This window comes from Apostichopus japonicus, chromosome 16 (genome assembly GCF_037975245.1).
Source record: "Apostichopus japonicus isolate 1M-3 chromosome 16, ASM3797524v1, whole genome shotgun sequence".
In the NCBI taxonomy this organism is placed as follows: domain Eukaryota; kingdom Metazoa; phylum Echinodermata; class Holothuroidea; order Aspidochirotida; family Stichopodidae; genus Apostichopus; species Apostichopus japonicus.
The window spans coordinates 25,166,094-25,185,958 of record NC_092576.1 but is presented as its reverse complement, the minus strand read 5'-3'; the positions used below and the strand labels follow the sequence as shown (position 1 = coordinate 25,185,958).

The 19,865-nt window shown below is 36.8% G+C and overlaps 2 protein-coding genes across 7 annotated transcripts in view; both read right to left on the bottom strand.

Annotated features, from left to right (window-relative positions):
- LOC139982453 (uncharacterized) overlaps positions 1 to 19,865 on the bottom strand; it is a 564,762-nt gene that overhangs the window by 481,613 nt on the left and 63,284 nt on the right. The window lies entirely within an intron of this gene.
- On the bottom strand, positions 2,628 to 7,816 carry LOC139982466 (uncharacterized). 3 transcript variants are annotated; one of them, XM_071995373.1, is made up of 4 exons: positions 7,480 to 7,816; positions 6,222 to 6,385; positions 4,857 to 4,975; positions 2,628 to 4,345 (listed from the first exon to the last, which is right to left on the bottom strand). In XM_071995373.1, the coding sequence occupies exons 2-4, from the start codon at positions 6,324 to 6,326 to the stop codon at positions 4,264 to 4,266; spliced, it is 306 nt and encodes a 101-aa protein (XP_071851474.1). In that variant the 5' UTR covers positions 6,327 to 6,385; positions 7,480 to 7,816; the 3' UTR covers positions 2,628 to 4,263. The 3 variants fall into 3 exon arrangements, with proteins under 3 accessions (XP_071851474.1, XP_071851473.1, XP_071851472.1); XM_071995372.1 differs by having other exon boundaries at positions 7,518 to 7,816; XM_071995371.1 differs by having other exon boundaries at positions 6,222 to 7,816.

Sequence of the window (19,865 nt, the reverse complement as noted above, 5' to 3'; positions counted from 1 at the left end):
TCATTTGGATCACCAGTGTTTAAATTGTGAAAACCTTGTAAACACGATATCTCAAAACTGGAAGCTTAGGACGATCTTTAATTTAGTGTGTAGAAGTACTACATTAAGTTAAAGAAGGGTTTTGTTTTTGGTGGAGGTCAGAGGTCATATGGGTTCATCAGAGGTCAAATCGTTAAACCTTTGTCAACATGTACACCCTCACTATACATTACGTCAGATTCATGCAGAAAACTGTTCATGTTAAATCATCAACACCACAATGCATTTTTGCATTCTGGTAACATTGTGTCACATTTAAGGTCTGATAGAGCACAGCTTAGAAGTTGTTACATCCAAGCACATTTGTGATTCCTTTTCGGTTTTGTTTGTATTTTACTCACATGGTTCAGCTGATTATTGTTTTCAAGAAAAACAAGTACTGAAAACGTCATCTAACTGGCTTCTGTATTGCAACTGTTTTTTTTTTTCTGTCAATATTTTTCAAAGAATGGTTTACTCTTTGCATTACCGTATTCAATTGATTGTTGCAGATGAGGCCTGCATGAACAAAACTCGTGACGAGTCTTTCAACTACATTAAGTAAAATCCACTGAGGATCTCATCCGTCACTGTCCAATATATTACATTCGCCAACATATATTGGGCAATAAAGGCTCATTTAACTGCTCAACCCTTTTGTAATGGTAAAGGCCACTGACCAATTTAAATGTAGTAATTGCCCAATACAATGATTTTTAATTCCCCAATTTAATGAACCCTATATTTGTAAAATCCACCAATGATGGGCATGATTTACACAATTAATTTAACCAGCAACTGTTGGTACAAACTTATAGTTATTTTATTTGTTAAAAATGTTACCCAACAACTGCATAAAGCCGTTAACCGATAGGTGTTGGTTAAACTATCAACAAACAGTGGAATTGCACATACGTGACCACTGTTGGATAAATAGGGGGTGAAATTGACAGATTTACATAAATCATTGTTTTTGATACACTCGTAGCTTTCCTTTGATACTCGATTTGTGTCATACAGAGCTTGCATCCTCGAGGAATAAGCGATCATAAATTCGAGAGTAATAAAAACTTTCTAAAAAGTGTTGTATATACGTTATTGCGGCGTGACGTCAGTCGAGGACGCTATGTTTCCGGAACGCTATGTTTACATTCTTAGACGTCTGAGAACACACGACATTACACTGTTGCAGTGCTCTGTAGTAATTGAGATTTGGTGTTTTGTTTTTACGTAAATTTATCTCGTAGCTGTTAATTATGCAGAGCCAATGTGTTGTGTTTTCCAAAAGATGATAAAAAATCGAAGAATTGCACACGACTAACACGACAAACTATTGCCAAATTACTTGTTATGACCATAGCCTAGTCCTCCTTGATGCAGCAAATGACGATGTTTTCTATTGGTTCCTTAATATTTTGCACAAAACTTAAAGCCAGTTGGTTTTAGAACAATCAATACTAGATCTGCAATTTTTCTTTTGTGGTAAAACCGGCGTTGTGTTATGATTTTACGTAACAGTGTGATGATACAATTACACGAGCTAACCTGTTATACAACGTCTATTAGTTTGGTCTAGACCCCATGTTATCACTACGAGTACTATGGAGTTGCACTTGCACTGTAAAGAATGTAACATTTTCCTTTCACTCTAAGTAACACAATTCTAGAAGCTTTGATACGTAGTTAAGTAGCAGGATCACCGACGTTCGAGGTAATTTAAATCATATTCTGGTCTTAATAACGGTTGTTTTGTTTATGCTCAACCGACAGTTTCGGTTAAGGAACGTCCAACTGTTCTGCTTGGGGACTTCCATCGGCAGCGACTCGTCTCGGCCATCGGGATCGTTTTACAATTCTTCTGCAAGGGGCTCAAATTGATGTGGAAAAACACCGATATCTTCATCATCCTCGAAAAATATTTCCTCTTCTTCCTCAAGAAAATAATTTTCGTCAAAGCCTGGGAATGTTCTGAGAGGTGAAGGCCCATTTCCTCGGAATCGGAAGATTCGGGAGAAAACTCTCAGTTGATGGAGGAGAGTGTGTTGTAGTTACTTGTACGAAGTAAACTGTATGACGCCTTAACAATAGAAATCGGGAATCGGCTTAGTCGGCTTTACTGACGTCATATGAACTACGGTGGTGAGCTTTGATTTTTTCACGAATGTCTGCTCGGGAGGTCTCTAGGGAATACTTTGACAGCGAATTTCTGGCTTTTGCAGCTGCATCCACGGGAATTAGTGAATGGGTGGGGTTGTAGTAATGTAGACAAACCATTCAAAGACATGAAAACTCATAATTTCTCTTTAAGGTATTGGTTAATCGTTTAACCAACTGAGTTTAGAGTGTATCGAAACATATATTTTTTTTAAGTTTGCGATAATTAGCATATGCATGGTTTCGTCAGACGGACCCATTACACACTAAATGAGCTCACGCGATATACATGTTATACTGACAGACTAAAAGCGGACTAAATATTATGTTTGACAAGTTCCATTGTGTTGGAGAAACCCGGTAAGTGATATATGTCATTCTGTCACATGTTTGTTACACTCTAAAAAACAAAGTGCTGAAAACAGCACATAGAGTGCTATTTTACAGCACTTGCCAAGAGCCCTATGAGGGATTGCACCCTAAGTGCTATAAACAGCGCTCTCAAAGGTGCTAACCATACAAGCACCTGAAAAGTGCTACAACAGTCCCGCACTTTAAGTGCTACCACCAGCACTGGAAAGAGCAAATATAGCACCTGTAAGTGCAAGTCCTAATTAATCTGTATCACTTGCAAAATATGGAATGCAAAGGATAGGTCAAAACACAGCATCTCCTGACTGAAATATAAGGGAACACATTTTTTCTTTTCTTTCTTCCTTTTATTGCTTCCTGTACTTGAGAAATAAAAATTCATAAGTTACACTTATACCAAATAGTGTAGACGGATTAGCTTAAGTATCTCAGCAAACCCTTTGGTTACTATAAATTTAAGGCTGTTGACCAGAAGTGCTAGAGTATATCCATGCATAGTGTTCTAGCCTAACTTTATGTTTACATTTAGCCATGGACGTTACAATTTTCAAACATGATATTAATTTTCTGTATTAGTACTGAGTGATATTTACAGGAGATGGGACTATGCACCCCTAAAATTCAGTAAAATCCAGATTCCAACTGGAAAAGATCTCAGACTGGACGAATTAAATTTAAAAAAAAAAACATTTTTGACCACCCAGTGAGGCTTTGTTCCCATGGTCCCTTATTTTGGACAACACCTTCAAACCTATTCACTCCACTCTTTTAATTAAGTCAAATGAAAATAACACCAACTTGATCCCCAAATGGGGCAAAATTAAACTGAAACATAACACTGAATAACATCTAACAGTCTGAATGAATGTTTTAAAACATGATAAAATTAACAGTGACAACACCCAATCAAGACTAAGTTAGGTAAACCTACGCTCCCGAAGGGCGAGCAAGTACCTGACATATTGTGAGTCATTAATTAGTAATGAGTAATTTGTGTGAGTGGCTGTGGCTGAGATCTGGTGCAAGCAGTATCCCTCCCAATTTTATAAGCCCAAACTTAAATCATCAACTGTACAACCTGAATAACTGGTCAAAACCTGAATTTATCCATCATAACCAGGTTCATCTGGAGATGATTTTAGAGATATATGTGGGTCTAAGTTGTGTAGTGTTCAGTTTTGTATTTGTTAACCATGTGTTGTAGGCCTTATATTTCTGTTAATGTCAAAAATCCAACTACACTTTATATAATAGGTATATACTGAGCTCTAAAGGATTACTAGAATTGAAACACTGATCCCAAAGTAAAAACATACGGCATGTTTTTCTACTACAAAGTGGCCAATGCAACTTAAGAAACGTTAAGAGAAATCTTGAAAGAGATTAATGCTAGTAATTAAAACGAATAAATTTTAAGACATGCTTGCAACAGACTTTCCTTAATGCTTTTTAACTAAACTGTGAACAGTCTCTACTCCACATTTTGCAAGCAATCCTTATCTCCTTAACATGATTACTTATCTTTTGACCTGTTAGGGGTATGCCATACAACACAGTTTGGATAAAGGTGTAGAAATCTGTGAGCTGCACCGCATATGCTACATTAAAAACATAATGAACTTTCATTAAACTATCTGTAGCTGCTACAATTCCACATGCTTGCCTGGAAACAGGTAGGGCAACTCCATCCAGAACTACAAAAAAACTGCTGCAAGTCAGTCACATTGCTTCCAATGGCCAGGTGTGGCTATTTACTGCTGAGTTGGCTTTTCCTTGCATATTCTTCCACATTTGTGCCGATCTAAGAAGAAAATAAATTAAGCAAGCATTAATTTCCAAAATAGTGCCAATTTCTCTAGTAATCTCTGAAAACTTCAACTAGTCCGGGTGAAAATTAGTTCACATTCTGCTTACATCACTAACCGTACTATTATGTATCTTGCCTGAACTGCTGCCTGGCTAGTGCCATATTTTAACCAAATATAAAATCCATGTTAATATCTAACCAGCTAAAAAGATATGCAGATATTATTTGATATATAATTAAGGATTATCTGGCTCAGGTACAGAATAGTCTACATTGACCCACATCTGTATCAGATAGTTTTATGTGGTTGACTCTTATCTCCTGAAGGAAAGACACATTTAATAAAAGCACCTACCTGGACCGCCCAGCCCAGATTGAGCCAAGGGGCTGAGGCCTAGAGGACAGAATGTCAGCACCAATATCCCCTAGGCTCAAATGGTTAAAGATTGATCACTCTGCATGAATTTTGGCAGATCTTTCCCACTTAACACACAAAACAACTTACTGGTTGCCAGGCGATGAAGTAACGGACATTGTCATCTCGACTGCATTTTCCACTTTTCCTTGTGTTGAAAGACGGCAATAGGTGAACCAATGCAAAGAGACCGTACATGGATGCATGTTCTAAAGAAGAAAATGAAAAGTCTCTTAATAATGAAAAACAAAAAAACAGATTACATATCTCAACAAAACAGATGTATATGTCAACAAAATAGTGTGACGTGTCAGTTAGTAATTGTTTGTTCCTACTACTTGCTCTAGAAATTGCAATATACAAATTACACATAGGCACTGCATGCCAAAAAAAAAAAACATTAATCTGATATACTTTTATGTCCACTGAACCCAATTACATAGGCCTATGTCAATTTCACAGTCATAGGTCTTTTCAAAGTCACTAAAATAAATATGGTGGAAGACTGAAGGACTTCTGGGATGCTTCTATAATTGAAATTGGTTAGGCCAGGAAATTAATACTTTTGCTTATTGAATACACTGTTGGATGGAGGAAACTAAGGCATCAAGTGGTACAGTAACTCGTATAAATGAATGAACCAAGCAAGTGGCTATACAGGTACAACCCTACACCACCAGACCTACAACATTGGTTCTAGAATGTTTCTAGAATAATAACACACCCCTCCACCCACAGCGCTTTAACAGTACGTGGCTCAAGAAAATTTCCTTCAGTTTACCCTTACTCCACAGCTGGAAAGAAAGCAAAAGTGAACAGGATTGCCAGCTTAGTCAATTTTAGTGCATGGGCCTAAGAACTGGCTACTGGCTAAATTTTAGTTATAACCTTTGATCTGAAATCTGGATACAAGTTTTAATCCACTGACTTCAACAATTTGCGAGCAATCTGATAATGATCTGGCTATTTTTGATTCACACGCTGCAGCCTGAATTGACACTTAAATGATCTTTGACCTCAATTTTTGGATACATTCGTGATGGGTCCCCTCCCATGGATCAGTTTAGCCAAGTTAGCTTCAGTACTTGAAAATTCACATAAGACTGCAGGAGATAATACCACTTAATGAACTATCGTTAAACAGGTAGATGCCCACCAACCACATAAGCTCCCACCAGCTTCTATGGTGTCTGAACTTAAGTCTTCTTCAAAATCTAGATTGGAATGTAATTCAGTTTCGGTTTAATCACTTTCATTCATTTCTTCCATGTTTGTCTAAAGAAAGTTGGGTACCAGACAAACTGTTAACAGCATTGCCACTTTTCTGTACATGATTTTACCTATAGCAGTCTTTTAAAGAGCTAACATACCAAATATTCACTACAGAAAACTTGACTGAACTTGCATAATGAGAGTCACATGACTACAAAATGTTAGCACTTTTTTGAAACATACCCTCAGACTTTTCTGTTTCTCCAAATTCAAACTGAAGGTCCCGCAGAGCTGAGTTGGTGAGTACATGCTATGTACTTCCAAATGAAGTGGGAATGTTCCCCCCATTTCATCAAAAAGTTATTGGCGACCTGATCTCCATACATCTGCTCAAAGTCTTGCAAAATCTACAAGTACAAGAATAGAACAAGAAAACATGCAATGAATCTCAAAACATGTCAGGTTTCTTTCATTTTTCTGCAAAAGCTCGAGTCTATAAACAGTTTCGATAAAAAAAAAGCATGTTTAAAGTTTCACCGAAATTTGTTTCAAATTAATTGGAAAATTTAGCCTACCTATAATCTTTCACTTTTCATGAGAGAACATCTTAAATGAAGCATATTTACATTGGGAGTCATCATTTCAAAAGAAAAACATACTTATAGTAGGCCTTCCTTGATAGGTGCAAACAAGGCAAACATTAGGGTACACAACATTAAGCGATGCATGAAAAATGGGAAACACTATGAAGGTCAAATAAGAATAGGATGTATACAATTACTCTGATCATTATTTTATGTTTACATTTACTTTAATTTTTCTTTAAACCTGAATAATGTATGACTGTGAAGTATGGTTTGTACTTGCACTTTGTAGGCTACTTCATTTTGTAGTCGGCAATCACACACAGACCTTACACTGCAAAGTAACATTAACAACACCAACGTTAGGCCTGTTACCACAATAATGTTAGGCCTAGGCTAGGCTACCACAAATTCAAAGCGTAATATGGAGTGGCAGGCCTTCCACAACGTTCTCTTGTGGTCGTCTAGCGGCCATCGGCTCATATTCTTTAGGCATTGGCATATAAACCAATACCAATACTTATTGCATTGGGCCTGCCTCTCTTATACGTTAAGACTCTGTGATGGCCACTTGTGCAAACACAGTAGACTGTAGTACCAGTAGCACACCTCAATCGAATCACCATTGGCGACCATAAAGTTAGGCCTTATAAATGTTACAATAAGGAGGTAGGCTAGGCCTATAAACGCCCAATCATAAACTTGGCATAGCCTAATGTTATATCAGAGCGCATTTGGCATTTACATACGTGAATAGACCTATGAAATAAGTGGTAGGCTACCATCACTAAGACGTCGACAGAGGAATTATTTCAAGGGAATTCCCGACGTCATCAGCGAAGCTAGGTTATTGAAAACATGAATGATCACTCAAATTTCATAAAAGGTCGCCATATCAGCTTTCAAATATTCCTTACTCTGGTGAATATTCACAGATTTCAATTCAGAAACTTACGTCTGCCGGTGGAACGTTCGTCAGTTGTCACGTCTAGCGATGCGATATGCAACTATTTGGTTATAACCAATAGCGTTGTTGCATGTTACTGACGTCACCGCCTTCAGCCAATCAAAAGTTAATACGAAACTTTCAGCACTTAATAAGTGCAGTGCATCACAACTACGGCGATAGCACTTTGGTATGGTGCAAGTTATTTAACACTTGAAGGTTGAGATACTAGCTCTTAAAGTGCTAATTGATGACTAGCACCGTGTTGGAGCTACTAAATTAGCACTTCAGTTTTTAGAGTGTACTTGATCAGTGAATGCCAGAGAATGAGTCCTTAAAATGAAACCATTTAAGCTTCAGAGCATAATAAGTCAGACATATCGAACGTTTTGTCACTTGAGATTTTTTATTCCTGATTAGTTGTTGCCATTTGCTTTATTTATTCAGTCATGATTCCCTCTCACCATTCATTCCACGGTAATTACCATTTCACTTTTATAGTAAATCAACTATAGTATTTGGTAAAACTAAAACTGATGTCTTATATTAAACCAATATATCGGTTTCTTTTCGGTAACATGTGAAGAATAAAATTCATAATTCATATATTCGCCGAGAAATTTAACTCGAGACCACAATTTTGTTAAGGGAGGGGTTAGATGTGGGATCGGGCCCATGTAGCGGATTCCCTGGGTTCTTTTAAGAAAAAAAAATGACGCTTAATTATGCATTTTGTGACATATTTATAGAATATAAAATAAGGGTTATAAATATATAAGTCTAAGCGCGCGGTTGTCCTAATAAGTAATAGCTACTGTTAAATATGTGTAAATTTCAGACGGGTTTGGAGTGTACACCATTCACCCACCCCCCGCCCCTCCCTGACCCACGCCTGCCCCTCAAACACCCTTCTAGAGAGCAAACCATAACCAGGCTGTGCTTCCAGCAAACTGTAATCTGTACAATCAGCTGGTCATGTAGTGGTTTATAGTTCAGATCAAATAATGAAGAATAAATTAGCTCGGCCAAGGAAATAACTTCTCCATAACACCCGTTTCACTTTGTCAACACCATTGCTTGGGTTTAAAGATCGACTATGAAACTACGTCAACATATATTCACTTTGTGGCAATATTCTTCGTAGTGCTGGTAGACTGTATTATCGAAATGCTAGGACGTTATTTGCAAATGTAATTGAATACGTCCTGTATAAACTGTGTGAATATATATTTAGCCTGTGTAATATCTACCATTGCAACCATATTGTCACAGAGTCTATATTTACAGAAATTATAGTATCAAACACAACTGGATTATTTCGAACATAGTCTAGTAGCAATAGTGACACTAAGTCATTAAATAGTTTTAATTCATCATAGAAAAAACATACAAACGAAAAATATCAAGTACACGATACAGTTCGATTTGTTTAAATCATTTTAATGTATTTTAAAACAGACTGAGTTTTAATGCGCAAAAAAAGATATAATATATAATTTGGAAATATTGACAACAGAAGTTAACCTGATTAAGTTACTAAGTATATTCTGCCAGGTAGCGAGGCCGGGGTACAGGAATGTACACCCCATTTTTCTCCCCTCTGTTACCATCATGTGTACAACTACTTCACTAGTTACAGGACATGAGTATTATGCTCCTCCTTAAATGGTTTGGTGACACTTTAACTCAAAATGCCTGGCAACGGGTCAGAGTATACTACATTTTCATGAAAGGTGCATTTTACGAAAGGTTTCTACCACTCTGAGCAGTTCGCCTTTAAAGATTTATGAAATAAGAATGGCTTCATGTTGCCTTGTATTGGCTTCATTGCGACCCCAAATTTGGGAGGACGAAAGTGGCACATGTTGGTAGGTGTAGTCTTGATCCAAAGTTTAAGACATTCTTCAATCATGTTTTAGCAATGTTCTTCAGACACTCAGGACTATCGCTTGAATGGTATCATACTTAACAACCAGTTTGTGTTAAAGTTAGTATGAAATGTAAAATGCAGCTTTTACATGAAGGATTATCATGTTCACTTAAACAATCAAAATATTAACTACTTTGCTATAAGAAAACAATAATTCAATACGTAGCTCTAGCAAGTATATTATTGACTTCACTGCAACATTCGATACAATTTACTCATTGTAATAGTTATTAATGACTTACAACATATTACAACATTATTGAGATGCGCCAAATTAGGAAAATGTTTAAAAAAACAAAGCTATATACAGCATCATGACTTCTTAAGCCATTGTTATGAATAATAAAATGCGTCATTATAAAAAATATCGTCAGCACTGATATTTCCAAATATGTCATTCCATTGAAAGGTCATCACCGCTGACGTTGAATTACAACATGTTCATATTACTAAAAGTTCACCTCTGACATTCGATATTATTCCCAAATATTAAGTTACACAATAAAATTGCCGATTGGAAAGCTATGTACAAAACACAATTTCTTTAGATCTTGATATCTTTCGTTAACATTATCAAGTCATCTGAACATTTGAAGATGATGAATTTTCTCAAAAGTTCTAAGTTACTAAAGGTTCCAAAAGTAAGTTTCAAACCTATCCCAAAATATCGAGAAATGCCACGATAGATGACGAAATTACAATGCAACAAATTCTCCTTAAAGCTGTATGAAGAATGGTAATCATTTGACCTTCTACCATATTTAGGAAATAGAGTAATCTAAACCGTATGTGTACATACGACTAAAACTAAATGGTTTATAAGGCACCTGAATTGTTATAAAGTGAATAGTTATATCTAAATGCCTCTCCTAGAGGATGAATAAGTTGCAGTAAAGTTTGATTTATTAACAGTTACCATAGAAACGTATCTTTTTGTAAGCAGAATCATAACCTGCTAATCTAATAATGTCCTATGCGCACACCTTTGCCATGTAATTTACAATCACCATTTTTCTTTTGTTTATTTTACATTTTTTAACATTTTTATTTGGGGTATAGGTAGTAACACTTTACTAGTAAAAAAGTAACAAATAATCTATTTCGCCGAACGAAATGCAGCAATATTTCAGTTTATTGCAGGTCGGAGCTAATTTATACTGTTACCTTTCTATTCACTATACATACCGCTATTGAAAACATTAAAATAGTATTCCTCTAATACAAATTTGTTGATTTTCGAGTCATAACTTGGCTCTTGACATGTATATATATATTCCACTGATAACTTAAGATAGATAACAACTCACATAAACCGAAAGAAATTATATTGTTGGAAAATGTGTAAACGAAGATGATTCCAAAGCACTGATTACATTTACCACATAAACAATAATAATTTTAATAAATTAAAATTCAACATTTATTAAATTGTAAGTAATGTTTACACTTTATGTATCTTATATTAACTATACGTATATCTACAGGTAAAATTATCCGAGGATCTATCTGCAATTTTTCCATTTTTTTCCATTCAAATGAAATTGGAAGCAATAAGGCCATATAGTCCTGCCCAAAGTGTCATGTAATGTTTACGAGCACGATATAACAGGAAATATATAGAAATTCCATTAGTGACTTTTATCCCATAGGAGCATCGTTAGGCAAGTATCCGTTACAATATTCGTAATTTGTTCTTCTTTCATTGTTTTACTGTAACTAAAATTTATCTACAGAATATATCTGACGTCATGTTAACGTGCAAACAGTTCTTATTATGTTCAGCTACTTTAAAGCTCGTAGAACTAACCATTACGAGGGTCCAAAATACAACCTTGCTAAGACTGCGTCCCTAACTCTCTATACTATAGATACTTTGAAGATGCTAATAATGGCCAGACTCGAATAAAAGATAACCCTCTGTGAGATTCATGTTGTCCAGGAGAAATGTGCGGTTTGTTCAACTCGACAATCAAGAACGACTTAAATGCTTAGAGAGACTTCGGCTTATGATCTTATCCATCATCTGCCAGAAGCTGTTGCTGTTGATAAAATAAAGGGAGACAGACGTTACCATATGTGTCAAATGATGACATCATTTTTAAAAACTGTTGTAAGTGATTCATGTTGCTTATTATGACTTTCAATGCAGACTGGTATGGTTTCTATAACCTCGTATTTTAGAACATGAACATGTAATCAACATACATAATCTCTTATATTGATCTCTACTCATTGAAACAATACTTTTCTTGTTCTAATCTTTTATGTTTAAGGTTAAATTTATTTTGATAATTCTTATGGAGAAGGAGGGGGGGGGGTGATGATTGTTTAATGTACCTTGTATGTTATGTCTGATTTTGATTTGATCTGATTTATTTCACAACAAACATACAAAATACAACAAAAATCACATGGTGGAGGGATAACACAGAAAGGTTTGTCCAGCAGACTTATTTATACTGTGGTCCCTCAGTGTACATCTGACAGCAATGATTCCTCAGAATGTTGTATTTTTACATCCCCATGATTTCCATGGTAATTTTCACTAGTAGGTGTTTTAAATAATTTCAAGGTTGATGAATTATGAGTGATTGGTGAAATAGCAAACAAGGATTCTCTGAAATTTACTTTTATTAATGAATTATATCAAACTTGATTTGATTATAATTTAAATCGCTTTCATCATTAAACATTGCAGTTCTCGGATTCATTATTTTTCATGATAGTCTAATCACAATTAAATCTGGACACAAAATGAATGGATCCATTAAGAGTCTAAAACTTTTGCAAGCTTAACTCATTTCAAAATATGGATCGTAGATTTTGTTGAACATAACAGCACTACAATTAATTTTAATTTAACGGTATTAATACTGTGGGGACTGTGGGTTCTGTCTAGTGTTTGACCAAAACTGGTGAGTGTTGATATATGCCTACCTGTAGTGATTCCGGAACGCTTCGACCTAAGTAAAACAAAAGAATAAAATAGATTAAATATAAATATTGGGAAAATAATGATTGTGATATTATTATTTGTTAATAGTGTGAGCCTCACTATATAGCATTAGAGACCACAAAGTGTTGATGTCGTGTAGGTTATATAACAAGAGCCCAATGGCACTATGGTTCCTTGCTTATACGCCTATATTTACAAGGTAGCAGAACTGTCCTAACATTGTTATTTGGATGTACAACACAATATTATTCTCAAAAATATTACAAATCAACCTTTGGTCCTTTTGAGAACCTGTTGAGAACCAGGTGTCCGGTTTAAGCGTGATATGCACTTTGTCCTGAATGTTAATAGCTGAAACATGACGGTTATGATTGGAAATGATCCCATACCCCATTCACAACTAGTCCCAAAGTACCCTGTCAGTGAGAGTTTCTGAAGCAATAAGCAACATGACAAGTGTGTACGACCATCCTAACTGTACTTATTAAAAAAAAAAAAACTTTGACCTCTTATAACTTTGCACACGAAGGTCGCACAGGGGCCAACCCATGGAAAATGTTGATCGGAAGACCATTTGAGATCTGAATATGGCTACAAAAATTTAAATAACCCAAGAAACTAGTAAAGGTTACCGGAGGTCAAAGTGAGGTCAAAGGTCACCCAGATGCGGGTCGACTATTGGATGACATTAGAGCAACTCCCAATCTTCACGGGCATTTCGTTCTCAAGTTATTTAACAACAAAAAAATTGACCCCTAATTGATCTTTGTTGACCTTGGATCACATAACCGTTATGTTTAGAAATAATCCATTAACCCATTCACAACTAGTCACAAAATATCAAGCATGTCAGAACCTGTCAATTGGAGTTATTGCTTTGTTTATTAATTTGGTGTTTGGCCCCTAACTGACCTTTGGTGACCTGTACAGGCACCACAACCAATACGGCACACCTGACTATGGCGGATTTATAAACCAAGTTTGAATTAGGTTCAACTTTCCCTTGTTAAGTTGCCGTGTACCCAAGCAAGTGTCACGGACACACAGACACGCATGCACACACACACGCCAAGTTGACTTCATAGGTTCCTTTTGCTAAAGCAAGGAACCAAAAAGGTATCATGATTAACTCCCGTGTAAAGAAGCATTTACGGTGCAAATTGTTTCATGGCATAGCATCACTTTTGAATTTCCTTCAGGTAAAAAGTGAGACGTTATAAGAGTTGCACAGATTTTCTTTAAAGCACATGCAGTGGCAACCTACATCAACGCCAGAATATTCAAATTAATATGTATAAATATAATGTTTAGCTGTTTAGTGACAATGATGCAGAAATAATGCGTTTAATGGCCTATGCCATTTGTTACACACATTTCTAAAACTTGAACAATCAAACAAACAAGAGCCTAAGGGCACTGTGGTTCCTTACGTATGGGTATATGACAATACACATAATATTATAATAGCAAGATTAAGCTCAAATAGTCCAAGTAATTGTGGTCCTACATGTACCCATAAAGTAACCAACACTACAGCCAACACTTTTGAGATCACAAATTGTGATCGGATTTTTGATCGGAAGGCACTATAAAACATTTTTTCTTTGCCCATTTTCTCCCCCCAAAATAATATTTTTTAACATTAATTGACCTTTGCTGACCTCGGATCACATGACCGTTAAGTTTGAAAATATTTCCCGATACCATTCACAACTTGTCCCAAAATATCAACCGTGTCACACCTTGGCACTGAGAGTTATTGCATTAAATGTCTGAAAATTAACTTTGACCTCGTATAACTTCACACACAAAGCTCACCTGGGTGTCAATCTATTGACATATTTCATCCGAAGGTACCTTTGATATCCAAATCTAGCATCAAAACCAAACATTTTCTTTTCGCCCGTTTCCTCCCAAAATAAGTACATTTTTTCTAATATGACCTTTGACCTTGGTTGTAGATGTAGTTTGATCTCCTGATTCCAAAAAAAAACAACACGACAAGTCTGTACAGCCATTCTAACTCCGACCGAAAACTTTGACCCCATATAACTTCGCATATGAAGGTCACACAGGGGTCAACCTATTGACATTTATGATCAGAAGGTACCTTTGACATCTGAAAGTAGTATCGAAACTGTAAAAATACCCAAAACACTTAAAGGTCACCAAAGGTCAAATTGAGGTCAAGGGTCACCCAGATGCGGGTCGACAATTGGATTACATTGAAGCAACTCCCAACCCTAAAGGACAATTCGTTCTTAAGTTATCGCAAAAAATACTAGTTTTTTTTATCATTAATTGACCTTTGGCGACCTCGGATCACATGATAGTTAAGTTTGAAAATGTTTTCCCAACCAGTTCACAACTTGATCCAAAATATCAACCTTGTCGCACATTGGCACTGGGAGTTATTGCAGTTTAAATATTTTTGGCTTTTGGACTATAACTGACCTTTGGTGACCTTTGTGGGCACAAAAAACAATAGGGCACAACTTCTTTATATAGCGGATGTATAGTCAAAGTTTGGCCTCAATCCAACTTTCCCTTATTGAGATAGAGCGTACCCAAGCAAGTGACACAGATGCACACACAGACACGCAGATACACACACACACGCCATCCTGACTACATAGGTTCCTTTTGCTAAAGCAAGGAACCAAAAATGATCGATTACTTGTGAGAACTTGCAGAGCCTCATTCATCTCTACACACACCCCACACACACGCCCCCCCCCCCTCACACATATACACACACATTTTCTAATCTGACGAATATTCCGTGTTTTACCTCATTTGCATAATCAGCATCCGTCAGGTTTTCCCCAATTTTCAACATCTGTAATTAAAGCATATAAAAATTGTTAAGGAAAATGGTATTCAATCAAGTGCGATGCCAGATCATTATACAAGCATAATGGGAGGGGGGGATGCAATGTTTTGCAGACTAAAGATGAAAATACCGGCAGGATGTGTTGATAAACGAAGCCTGAGTCCAACGGATTGGGGCCCAGTGGACAGGTGTCCGCTGAAGCCTGGAGGTCCCCTAGTCGGGGTCCATGCTTAAATAAATGCTGAGGTTAACGGTATTTCTGTGCTAAAATGGGGCTTAACTTCGACCTGTACTATAAGTTGCAAATAAGTTTTAAATGAAATAGGGAATTGTCTACATATACATTCCAATCTCCTCCCCTCGCTGCACCACGCCCCCTTTCTTTTGTCTTTTCAATTCTCCCTCCTTCTCTTCAGTGGCGTAATTAGTATAGTTGGAGCCCCGGGCGGATCCTTCCCTTGTCACCTTGTGCAGGGGATGCTGCCCTGACGTAGGGGTATAAGTGGAGAAATTGTTGTGATGTTAGGTGGCTTGGATGCAAAATGGTGCTTTTGGCAAAGCGTTGAACTGCTTATATGTTTAGGATTTCTCATTCTTCAGTGAATGTTTCTCAACTTTTCCTTTTGTTTGATCAAAATATTCATTTTAGTAGACAATTCAGACTGGCATAAACAACAACAATGATTAACAAAAAATTGAAAAATGTCCTCCTTTCGTTTATAGCTAGCCACTATTAGCATCCCACATAAATATATATATTTTTTATTTGTTTATTATTATATTTTTTTGAGGGGGAAGGGGCTGTGGCATGGCAACCCCCTTACTAGTACCCGGGGCGGGCCACTCCCTGCTTAGTAACTACTGCCTCTCTGTTCTCTCTCCTTTCTTTATTCTTTCTTCTCTTCTTTTCTTCTCTCATTCCCTCTTTTTTTTCTTTCCTCCATTTTGCTGACTGGTACAAAATGTTGCCAAATGCATTGGTGAATGGGAAGGGGGGGGGATGCACAGCTACACACCCCATCTAGCTACAGCCATATGTTCAATGCATACTAATATATATGAACACCAATTGGGGGGGGGGGGCTTCACACCAGCACACACCCCCTAGTACAGCTGCGTTCAATGGTTATTTCTGTTATTTGGTTACTTACCGTAGCCTTGTCTCATCTCACTATAAACATTTATCAACAAAAGTCGATATGTGTAACATGAACATTTTAGTATAGGGAGTTTTCATATGAAGGAACAAAAATCATAATGTAGCAGATACTTTAGTTGGTTGTTAGAACTTTTGTTCTATAATTTCTTTGGCATGAAAGTGTACTGGTTGTCTTTTTTAAATGACGTCATGGTTATAGCTAGCTCTTCTGTACTTTAAGATGGCAGTGATTGCAACCATTTAATATTTAATTATCATTTTGTAATAACTTTGGTTTGATATTAAAAGTAGAAGACGGGAATGAAATAAGTCATAACAACTAGGAATTTACAATGGTTAACCATAATATGTTAGACTTTTTTGACTTGTATCCAAACGATTTACTGCAGGAAATGCATAGAAATATTATGAACTTCTAGTAAGATCATATATTCAAATATAAAAAAATAGAACTGCATAACAAACTGTCTTTAAAGTCCACTTCTATCCCGAATGCCAGGAATAGGGAATGTCAGTAATTTAAAGCAACATTGAGGCTCGAAATTTCACATTATGAATGTACCTGATGTGTGAGCAAAGGGAGGGCGGGGAGGGGGCAGTAGGTATGTGAAGGAAATCTCTACTTGTTGGAGCAGCATCTGTAAGATTCCGGTAATTAACGCCTGGAAGTAAACTTCTGAAACCAATAACACCACACTCACGAAGAGCAACAGGAATGTGTATCTGCACTCCGTCTGGACATTTGTAATGCTTTAGTGTTAAAGGCAAACTGATGGCAACAACTATAATGTATACTAAAGGATGGATTTAGGCAGAAACTCATTTATTTTAAACTGTCTACGACATATGAAACTTATGTTTGTACCTAAAAAGTAAATATTCACACGTAATGATAACTCACACGCATTACTTACAGGAAAGAATGATTCAGGATCTCTGAACAGAAGCCAGCGACCAGACTGAAGATCCAGACGATAAATGCGTTCATTATCTCCGTAAGGAGCCCAGAAAACTGTAAAATGGATAGAACAGAAGACTTTGAAGACTATAGTCAATATTGTAACTTGACCATGCATGGATAATTGAGAAACTGGGAATTCGTAGTTATCTTTTGTACCCTGATCCTCCCATCCCCTCAACCATCCCCTCACCCCGTCACGGACTAGTGTTCGACAGATTATATAATAATCGGTTCTTGCCGACCGATTAGTTCCTGCGACAATCGGGCCGATGCCGATTACCAATTATTTCATCATTTTCGTGGAACCGGCCTAATGAATGCATGTGTTATGCATGATTACCAATTTCTAGACCAATACAATTAAAGATGTAAATGAACTACTTAAGGTTTCCCAGTAATGATTAACGGAGCAAATAAAGAACACTGTAATACATACAAAGGGCGCTGTACAATTATAAGGAGGAGTCGCAATATTGCAATCCCGCCACAACACAGTAATTGACAGTGCTGTACAGACTACATAAGGAGGAAAATAGTACCCATTGGCAACGAAATGTCAGGGACAGCTTTGACATCTGGTATAATAAACATTATCCGTGTTGCAACTCCAACGAAAATAAAGTGAAAAGTATATCGCACGTAAATAAAATATTCGTAATCTGATATCGAAATATATATTTTGATATGAAAAATAATGTATAAAAGTAAGTTACTTTAACGCATTCTCTTACACATGCTCTTTAGTGGATACGCAGTTTGCTAACAGTTTTATTTTATCATGAAAAATAAAACAATCCAGAACGTTTGCTTCAAGTTTTCAATTATTAACATCTGCGAGGGAAACCTTCCGATCGAACGTTTTTTCAAACGATGATACACAGTAAGTCAATAGCGCTTCTCCATTGACTTAACTACATGTGGGCGAAATCACACACTAAAGTCCCATTGACTTTTTCGCGCGTGTCGCTAGAAATTAGACTTGTTTTAGTCGGTTGCGGTAAAGGAGTTCAGTTAATGCAAAGGGGTTATTTTAGCACGTATGGTACATGCGGTCAGGGCAAAAAAAAGGTTGCGTCGGGTCTTTAGCAAAAATGTGCATAAGAATGTTTGCCTTATCACACTATACTGTAATGCAGTAGAACTACTGAGGACTGTCGCCAACAATTTTTAGGAGTTTTTGGCGCCTTGATTTCATAAGTTTATCGGATTGGTAAAATCTTGGTCGCATTTTCAAACTGAACAGTTATGAAGCTCAACCTTTCTCTAGCCAGACTAGCCTAATGTACTTAGAACTCACATTGAACGAATCCTAATGTTTATCGTTTTCACTTTCCAGATTTCACCTACGGTGAAACGGCCAAAGGAGTTCCAAAATAGGCCTATATTGCTTTCGTTTTATTCAGTCAAGACAATAAATCTTTCTTATCAATCCTTGATGGATAATAGGAGGTTTTGTAAGATGCAGTAAGCGAAGTGAAAAAAAAAATACGTCGCCCCCCTAAGCTTATTGCGGTATACCGTATGATGTTAACTGCCAAAACTGGATACTACATTGAATAGCGTTAATACAATCTCGCGTGAGGGACTTGCGATACCGTTTCCTTACCGGCTTTCAATAGCGTTGCATCGAATGATCTACATTCTTCTCCCGGTGTGGTTGTGGTGAACCAAAAGCGCGGAAACATACAACCCTTTATGTCGAATTTAATAATAATACCGCATAATCGGTAGCGCTATGGATTTTGCCGATGCTGATTATTTACCGATTGTCTGATAATCGGTCGGATGCCGATTATCTAACCGATTATCGGTCGAACACTATCACGTACAAATACAAAGGGGATATTGTACATTAACCCTCACATATATGTCATTACTCGAAAGATGGAGAGTATACTACCTTCTCGTCCTTCCGAACTTGACACATGTTATATGATATTCATTAATTGAAACAATTATCAATATTAGGTTAATAATTAATAGCTATTTTATTAAATATTGTGTCATAATCAGGGACATATCGCCAATACAGTCTAAAGAGTATTTCTGTGTTTTAAATTTGAAAATAAAACTGGCGAATATTGGTCATTATAACCGTCACAGGCTGTTATTTGTAAAATTTCCCGTTATAATTGATTTACGTAGAAATATAACCTGAGGAAATCTACAAAACATATGATCAAAACAACTGCAATCCAAATTATGGTACAAGTTCAAAAAATCTTGCTCAACGAAAAGAAACTTTACAAACGTAATTCCGTACCCTAGGAACCAACCGGCTGCTTTACTTGGGTAAAAACATTCCCCTTTGGACCTTTGTATTATCGAAAAAAGACGTGACCGGACAAATATCCCACACAAATACCCCCGGACGATTACCCCCAGTCAATAACCCCCGGACGATTACCCACCGGATAGTTACCACCCGGACAGATACCCCCGAGGACTACTACCACCCGGACAGATACCCCCGGACAATTACCCCCGAGGACAAAACAAAACCTGGACAACTACCCAC